Below are 9307 nucleotides of genomic sequence, written 5' to 3'. Positions count from 1 at the left end.
CCGATTTCCCCACTGCAAACCCTGCACTATTAACAAAACCTGTTAATATCATCCACATAAATTCAGTCAGGTTTCAGAGGAGGAAAGGTGCACTGGAGCAAAGGATACTTCAGAATCAGTCCACGTACATCATTATTGCACTGCAGTCAGGTTAAAACCAAAAACCTGGACTGTTGTGACCAAAAAGCAAACCGGCGAATGAGAGGACAGAATGTACAGGAGAGTTTTAGTGCGTGAGGAGAGATGGGAGGAGGCAGGGAGGGAGAGGGAGGTGCTGTGGCTGCTTAGGGCTGCTCACAGCAGGGAGTCTGGTTGCGTTGCAGTCCTGCTCTGTCAGCTTGATGTGCTGCTAGCTTCACAAACTGCACCACGTCCAAGCTTGCCTTCCTGTCTGACTGTTCCGAGGCTTCCACAGAGACCGCAGCGGTCGGGTCTCTCTCTCAAGACTGGGTCACTGTCAGGTCTCTCTATCTCTGCCAGCACACCCAGCTAGCACCAGCTTACACAGACCACCCGTCCTACAATGGGGTGCCAGCTCTCGGGACTCTGGCTGGGCTTGGGGCTCGGGGTGAGTACAGTTTACTGGGATTACTGGAACACAGTGGGATGCTTTTACTGGGGAGGGCGTTATTGGGGCTATAGAGGCCAGCAATTCAATACTAGGGGGTGTCTGTATGCGATGTGTGTGTGTAAGCGTTTTATAAGTGTAAGTGTATTAGTGTCTGTGTGTGTGTGTGTGTGTGTATACAGAATACACTCACACTTCATTGAGGTTAAGCAATAATACAGAAATTGTTTGTGTGTATTTCACAGGTTGGTAAATTCATATACCTTTGGAATGCTAAATAAATGTCCATTTTGTAGGTAGCAAAATAAAGTCAGCACATTTGTAATAGATAAAACCAGAGGACTGTGTTTAGATAAACCGCTATCAGAATCCACATGCAATGAATGCTGTCATTTGGCACTGATATATTTGCTATGCTCTTGCGCGCTGTCCAGTTTAAGGAGGTATCACTGCCCTAGTCAAGCTGAACAGGCTTTAGCCTCTTCATTGCTAGCACTGAGAACTCATCCACTGCATCGTGCTGTGAAACTCAATGGTAAAAACGTCTCTTCAGTGGTCTGTAATGAAGTGTGCAGGGCAGGTCGGGAGCTTCTTTATTCCTCGTTACAAAGCCATTATCCTCCAGGTCCTCCTGTTGCAGCGCAGAGAGACCCCGGCCCGGCACGCTCTCTAATGAGGTTCGTTGTGCAGATCGAGTTAGTGGCAGGGTCAGGGGTCACACGCGCACTCTGCAGCTGCTCTCTGTTCTGATCGGGTTAGTCACGCTGTCCCTCACAGCCCCTGAAGAGGTAAACAGGGTCCCCCTTCCTGGGGATTCGTGTCCCTTTCAGACATGCCTGGACAGTCCCTCCTTTAGCAATTAGAAGACATTACGGGACAGATTTAATCAGCTTCTTTTCCAGTGCAAATGAGTGACGGTGATAAATATGGGGCACATACTATGAACACTGGTCCTGAGCAGGTCCAGTTAACTAATCGAGGACCTGCTTGGAATAAAGACTTTGATACCTGATCCCTCTCAGCCACTGGGGTGCAGCTGCGTGCTGATGTCTGTCTGCGTTTTAGGTGAACAGGGCGGAGCTCTCCCCGGCCAGCCAAAGGGAAGCCCTGCAGGTCCTTGGGAACGCCGATGAGCCAATCACGCTGCAGATAGACGACAGGATGCCCCGCCCTCAAGGAGCACAGACGTCAGAGTGCAGCACCCAGACTGAGCGGCCATGGGGGAGTTTGAGGGGTCTGGGGGTCCCCATGGGGGGATCGTCTAGACCCAGTCCTGGCAACGACAGGTACGGCTCTATACTGCTTCAGCTGCTGTAGCTTGAAGCCATTATGCAGTTGTTAATGATGCTGTTGAAAGTGTGTATGATATGCTGTCTCTGTGATTGACCACCCAGCGTGTTCTTGTTTTCAAATAAATAAACAGCACTTTTCTATTTGCTGTTCTTTCTGCATGACCGTCGCTTGTTACTGGTGACCTCTGGTATGACTCCCACGCTAACAGGCTCTGCTCTCTCAGCTTCAGGTCCTGCTTCAATCACTACCCGTCACATGACCCTGTCAATGGCCCGGACTACCTTCCCAGCATCCCCCACGACGTGGTAAACACAGACAGACTCGGATTCCGAGTAAGTTTCTCGTCTCGTTTGGGATAGTACCGTCTTTCCAGAGCAAGAGGTTTCTTATGTTGTTTAACAGGGGCTTGATGTTCCTCTCTTCTCTTTCAGGACCCCAGGCTGTCTGGGATGGTGCCTGAGGGAAAGGACTTTCTGACTGGCTGCTGCCGCCCCAGCATAGAAAAGGCAGGGTGCTTCTTGAGCCAGGTAAGGAGGGCTCTGTCTCTTTCAGGGAGACCCATCCCCTTGCTGAGTACAGTTTGAATAGCTAGGCAAATGGGATAGAAAAAAAGGCAGAACATTACTAGGATAAAAAACAAACATTTATGGCCTTGGTACGCCAGTAAAAATCTGCGCCCCGGATGAGAACAACATATTCTTCCAATTGGCTTTTAAAACAATGTGGACGTTAATTGCCATTGATTGATGCTCTATTGTAAACGTGAGGGAAGGACAGCTTTTTATTTTATTAAATCAACACATCAATTAATGGATTCATAGAATACCAGCTAATAGATACTTCCTAAAGGCAATTCCAAGTACAAGTAACAAGTTTCTGCACACCCCTAATAGGTGTTTAAGTAACTTTAACATGTTTTATTTTTTATTACAATTTGGTGTAATATAAACAGCTACTTTGCTTATTTCAGACGGAGGATGAGGACGCAGTGTTTGAGAAGCCCCCCCTATCGCCCCCCACCCTGCACGAGCTGGACAGCGGGCTGGGCTGCACCGACGGGAGCTTCCACCAGGGGGAGCTGTCCGGGCTGGAGACGGAGGAAGGGGCAGAGGAGTCGGGCTCATCCCCGCTGGACCGGACCAGCCGTGACACCCGCTCCTCCGAATCCCTCATCTCCTCGGAGCTCAGCGACTCGGGCTTCTACAGCGTGAGCACCGGGGAGTTCCGCCGCTTTCACAAGGTCCTGGAAAAGAAGATCAGGCAGTACCGAGCCAAGACGACTCCCGGGAAGATCCCCAAGCACACAGCGGGCAAAAAGGACGACCTGGAGTCCATTCCTGAGGCTCTGACCTACCAGCAGCAGGAGCCACAAAATAAGACGACACAAAACAATAGCCCAGTCTGTCTCACGGGAGCGTCCTCCGTGCATTACAGAAAAGCAGACAGTCCATGCTTCAGCAGTTACAGCTCCCTGAGTACGGTGCTTTCTCCCAACGCCGGGAACTCCTCCATCTGCAGCTCCCCCTACAGCCCGAACCAGGCAGTGCGGCTGGGTGGCACGCCCGCGGAATTACTCAGGAGGAACCTTCAGCGCGGTGTGCAGAGTGTGAGAGGCCACCAGGTCACAACCCAGGAGGTGCAGTACCGGAGCAACACAGAAGAGCTGCCCACGAGGAGGTCTGTAATGGACTGTGCCGGGGAACAGACCAAAGGGCATGGGGATCTTGTGGGCAGCCAGTGGCAACAGAGTATAGTTGCGGACTGCAGGGAAAAACTACCTACTCGTGAAAGCAAGGTCTCGAGCAGGTGCAGGCTGGGAAAAGTGACCGCTGAGGTCACAGAGAGACTGGAAGAGCCCAGCCCCGGGGCTCCAGCTCGCAAGCAGAAGCACAAATCAACACCCGTCTGCTTCCAGAACCTGGGCATTAAAGCCAGCCAGGAGGCGAGTCTGGACTGCGGTCACGGGTCTGGGCAAAAGCCAATCAGGCACTGCCAGGACCCCTGCAGCGTCCGGGAAGGAGAGTTCGCATTCCTGGGCTGCCGGAAGGGGGCCCCCAGTGCTCGTGTTTTGAGGAGCCAGCTCTTGAAGGCAAGGGCCCTGAGGCTGGCGGACGAGCGAGGCGGAGGAACCACCGACGAAGACGCCTGCAGCGAGGCGAGGGCGGGGCGGTACTGGAGCAGGGCGGACCACAGGCGGCACCTGGCGTTAGCCAGGCGGAGACGGATGAGCCGCTGCAGCGAGAGCCGCAAGGAGACCCGCACTGCCGTCCTGGAGCTGAGCCAGAGGAAACTGAACCGGCTGCACAACAAGAAGGTGCTGGACAACTGGACCACCATCCAGGAGCTGCTGTCGCACGGCTCGAAGGCCAGCCCAGGGGCAGAGGGGCAACTCTGCAGCACAGCCCTGCTGTCCGTCACAACTGTGTAGCAGCAGGTTCAATTCAATCGACGAGAGGCAGGGGGGTGAACGAGGAATCCATACTGAGCAGTGCAAGGGCTACGGACTGAAAACCTACAGCAACAAGTAGAGATAAGAGGCCACTGTCTGACAGAAAGGACGTCAAGACAAGCAAAATACTAGCATAGTGATCGACAGGACTGCTGCGGCAGACCAAGTCTACAAGGATCATACGTTATGCGTCCGCACCCCCATGTGCACCACACATCGAAATGACCTGAATCCGTTCCTCGTTGCTCAAACACATTTCAAACCTGAAAGAAACAGACGCAACCGATATATTAAGTTTCGCCTACGATGCTTGACTTACGGGGCAGAGCGTATTTAGGTTCTGTTTCTTTTGAAAGGATTGACCAAGTAAGAGATCTTGTTGCAGGCGACCAGCTGTTTCAAAGGATCCAGTCGCTTTCAGAAAGGATTCGCTCGAAAGGACTTTACAATGACAACCTGTGTTCCGTGCTTTCGTTTTTTTTTAAATGTTCATGTTTTTTTTAAAATTCATGTATATTTGGCTGTTAAAACATATTTTATTTGATTAAATAAAAATACATACCACGAAAAATAGAAACATATCTATCACATCTTTTAAATGACTATTATTAGTTTTCATTATGAGTTCACATTTGCTTTAACACATGTATACACTATAATCAGCGATGGTTTAATATTCTAGACATTTATGATTCATAATTGCTGGCATCTTTCTTTAAAAACACACCACCATGGATTCAGAAGGCTGAATCTGCTGTTTCCTGCCTTGTACCTGAAGGCTGTCTGTGCTGCAGCACACTTCCTGGTGTGACCTCATTCCGACCTCTGACCTACTAAACAGGAAACGATAAGGTACCAGGAAGAAGTCATTTAAAATGTTGTGTTGTATTCGGGGAAAAAAACCAAAATGCAAATCCCCAATTATACAAGCAGATTTCTGTACAGTATTTAAGATTGATAGCAATAGTTATTCAGCCACTTTGTATGCCAGCCACAAAGGATTCCTTTGTGCTGGCTGTTCAACAGCAGCGGTAGGCTTTGCTAACAGTATTTATAACAGAAATGGGTGAATGTGTCTCACAGATCCCAACCAACCTTCACAGGCATTTTCCATATTACATTTCTCTGGCTTCAAGCAGGTTTGACTTGTACTTGTAATGATTATCCTTATAATAAATACAATATTAACATATTAATAGCTGAAAAATGTTATTTGCAATGCCCTGGCTTCATCATTCAAAAACCTGCCGCAGTTAACAGGGTGTTACAGTACATCATGCCAGAGGCTCTACGAATAAAACAAATGTTCAAATGACTGCCGCTACCCCCTTCTTCTGCCCCACAGCGTCCCTGAATGGGGCAATCCATTCCTGCAGCACATTCTCACTGGCTGACCCCGACGACCGCCCCCCTTCCTCTCAGCCGTACTCCTAATCGACAGACTTGACTCGACTTGCTGAACTTGTGGAAGTGAAGAGCAGTGTGGACGTCTCCTTCAGTAGGGATCTGGCTTGGCTTTGGGCTCCCTATAGATGAGACAGAGCGCCAGGAATATGAGGACCGCTGCTCCGCTCGCCCCGGCTAAGCTGTAGATGCCGATCTTCATTTTGACATCCTTCAAAGTGGGGGCCGCGGTGGTCTTCTCGGTGGAGACGGCCGGAGGACTGGTGCCCCCGACCTTTTTCACGTCCTGCCACTGCAAGGAGGAGAGGGCCTTGGCGTACTCCAGGTGCACCATGGCTGGGGGCAGAACCTTGAGTCCAAAGTAGGCCCTCTTGACCATCTTGTAGGAGGTGTCCTGCACGTCGCAGCGGTACGTCCCGGCATCCGTCTCCAAGATGGGGTTGAGGACCAGCTTGTCCACCGCCTTGGTTGAGTAGCGCTTGAAGTAGGCGTTGTCAGTGGTGACGATCCCCCTCGCGTACCTCCAGCTGAAGAGAAACTTATACCTGCCGATCTCCTCCATCACCTCGCTGAGGCAGTTCAGCACCTGCCCTCTCCCAACCATGACGGTGAGGGTCTTCATGCCGCAGATCCAGTTCTCCACGCACGACACCTTCTGCTTCCGGCACCCCTCGTGTCTGGCGTTGGCCGTGAGGAGGCACAGCGTCTCCGTCCTCAGCCCGATGCCGCAGGTGGTGCTGCACTGGGAGCTATTGATCACCACAAACGCGGTCATGGAGGCCAGTTCTGGAGGGAAGGTCGGTGTGGTCATCTGTCTCGACGCCGCAGTATGGAAAAGCCAGGCCAAGATCAGCCATGCCAAACTCCAGCAGCTCATTGCACCCCTCGTTTTCACTGTCCTGAAAGTCCGCAGTCAATTAGGGTAGTGGATTAGTCTCAACTCCAATGTATGTATATTGACTGTATTACTGTTTAACAAGATACAATACTGCACCCCCTGCTGAATAATTCATACTGATAGGACTATAACTGCAGCCGCCTGCTTAGTTTTTCAGTTATGCCCGTACAGTGCATTCCTTTCTAAAGTAAAAGCTGTCAAAAGCGAAATCTTTTGTGTCTGGGTGGAGAAATCAATCGCATCCCGAAGCAAAAACTTAAGTGTCGCCTTCGTACAAGGATCCTGCGTTCACTTCGGTGAAATACATCCTGCATACAAAGCAGCCCAGTAGTTTTCGTGCAAACCTCTTTCAAGGTCTCTAATCAAGGAGATGTATTGGTAGTGCCACCTTTACGATTCCAATCATTTTGATTTTGTAAGCCGTCCTTCAGTCACTTTGCCAAACCAAACAAAAAGTTTTGGGGGTCACAGGAAATGCTGAGTTATATATAAATCATTTTAGTGCAAATTAAATCCCTCCTGCTGTCTCTAAATCTGAAATTCTCAATCTTCTTTAGCAAAGGCTAACCCCACCTTGCTCAGCAGCTGCACAGTTCTGTTGTCGTGGGGATTCCAAAATGGAACAATAGACACCGGATTCCAGAATGGAACAGCTGAAAGGGAACAATAGACACCGGATTCCAGGATTGTGACATCATTCCTTAGCAAACAATGGATTCTTAACCAAAAGCACTTCTCTGGGTTTGGCGATAAGTTTTATTCTCCATCGACCTCAAATCATAGAGTGCTTTGATGTGAAATGATCTGCAATGAAATACTCATATACTCTACATATAAACATATTACTGATACAGAAAGGCTACTTATTTTAGGTGCAGACAGACACTATTCAAATCTCCTGTTCACAAAACAGATTCATGAAAGGAGTCATGCTTGTTGGGACTGAGCTGCGTGTGTCACTTGTTTGAGCTCTTTGGCACGTAGAGAGGAGTCAGTATTGATAGGGTGCTTTTTATTAATATATGTCACCTCATGCATGATTGCATCTATTCTGAGAAAACACAACCTACACACAATGTTCTGTAAATCACACGAAACACAGTGCCCTGAGCACCAGGTGACATCTGCACACGGAGGACAATCATCTGACTTGATTCCCTTCAGGTGTGATTTTAAACACGTCCTTTTTAATTGAATCTTTAATTACCACCATGGCCTATTAAGGAAAGTTTGGATTAAATAAACAAACATACCACAGGTAATAAAGGACAGCAGGCTGGTTCCATTTTTCAATCTAGTTTTGCAACTGTTCATACAAACAAAATACAAATTCTAAAAGACATTTCAAATATTTACAGTCACAGGTACCCCCCCTTAAAAAAACATAGCTCTTTTCCAAGTTTGATAGTTTGTCATGGCAGAGGAATTCTGGTATAATATAGCCAATTTCCATACAAAGAGTTTATGGAGCCACTTTCTAATTTCCAATTTCAATTCCATCTTCCGATATTGCTTTTTGAAATGTTTAAAACGATTACCAGTTTGGTGTGATTAGTAATGCAATCCCACCCATTCTCCTACAGATGACAGTGCAGGGTAGTGAATTCCAGCACAGATACCCCCCAACCACCTAACACAGACTGCCATAGACATACAGGAGCTTGCCTGTGCCACTGATTAAGCGATTTCCACATCACTCCTCCCCAGCACTGAAAGCAGGATGGCAGTGAGAAGGGGTTTAAAAATCTACCCCGTTCTTGAGGACATGATCCATCTTCAGTTCTTCCCCTCACAGCAGGGCCCGTAACGCTGAAGCTGAATCAAGATTGAAATGAAGGAATAGCAGTTTGGAATGCGACACATGAATGCAGGCTCTTCCATGTCCGTCACTGCAGCGTCGTTACTCCACAAGTAAGCAGGGGCATATACATGGCAAGGGGAGAGGGGTCTTTATGGTTCTGATGAGTGAAATGAAAACACAACTCCAGGCATGTTCCCGGAGCATTCTTTACAATGTAACCAAGTAGCACATATCGAAACAGGAAAGACTGTTTAACCTGAAACGAAGCAGCCAAATTCAGGGGTAATTACTTACATCTCGCCCTGCACCTGCGCTTGGAACAGTCAATGGAGTTTAACATTTTATTTTACCTTCAAAAGGCAGGTTATATCCAACAAAAAGTACTGCCTTGCCAGCTCCGCCCTACCCCCAGCCCCACTATTGCATTAGTTCATTTTGATCCCGCTCCTCTTCCATATACACTCCCCCCTATAGACACGGGAAACCCTTTGAGTCTTGTTTGATAATGCTGCCACCTAGTGACAGTAAGCATGACAACATTTTAACAGTCAAGTCAGTGGGCATCATGTTGTTTTTTGTTTTTTTTACTAATCTCCGGCAACACTGCACACCTGATATTTTTGTTTTGTACATTTTTGTAGAAATTTGCATTAATTTATTGTACTTTCAACTTGAATCCAAAATCAATTATCAGCCACGAATGAAAGTCCATAATGCAGCAGCAACATCATTACAGCGACACTCCAGGACATATAAAAGTCTGTACAAGCAGAGACACACACCAAACATTACAGCAGGAGTCCGCTGGGAGTTTTATCTTTACACCCCTGTATCACAAAAAGAAAAATATATAGAAGAAAACAAACAATTAAAAGGTCCCCCCTCCCCCCTCCC

At 48.3% G+C, this 9307-nt stretch overlaps 2 protein-coding genes across 2 annotated transcripts; one reads left to right on the top strand and one right to left on the bottom strand.

The window, feature by feature from the left end:
• Positions 1–291: 291 nt before the first annotated feature.
• On the top strand, positions 292–5405 carry LOC117964399 (PDZ domain-containing RING finger protein 4-like). The gene is made up of 5 exons (XM_059003536.1): positions 292–568; positions 1634–1854; positions 2085–2193; positions 2293–2388; positions 2832–5405. The coding sequence occupies exons 1-5, from the start codon at positions 524–526 to the stop codon at positions 4287–4289; spliced, it is 1929 nt and encodes a 642-aa protein (XP_058859519.1). The 5' UTR covers positions 292–523; the 3' UTR covers positions 4290–5405.
• Positions 5406–5499: 94 nt separating this feature from the next.
• LOC117432156 (transmembrane protein 81) lies at positions 5500–9304 on the bottom strand. Its single transcript, XM_059003539.1, has one exon. The coding sequence runs from the start codon at positions 6589–6591 to the stop codon at positions 5806–5808; it is 786 nt and encodes a 261-aa protein (XP_058859522.1). The 5' UTR covers positions 6592–9304; the 3' UTR covers positions 5500–5805.
• Positions 9305–9307: the final 3 nt, after the last annotated feature.

Source organism: Acipenser ruthenus, chromosome 29 (assembly GCF_902713425.1).
Source record: "Acipenser ruthenus chromosome 29, fAciRut3.2 maternal haplotype, whole genome shotgun sequence".
Lineage (NCBI taxonomy): Eukaryota > Metazoa > Chordata > Actinopteri > Acipenseriformes > Acipenseridae > Acipenser > Acipenser ruthenus.
This window is presented reverse-complemented; position numbering and strand designations above follow the sequence as displayed.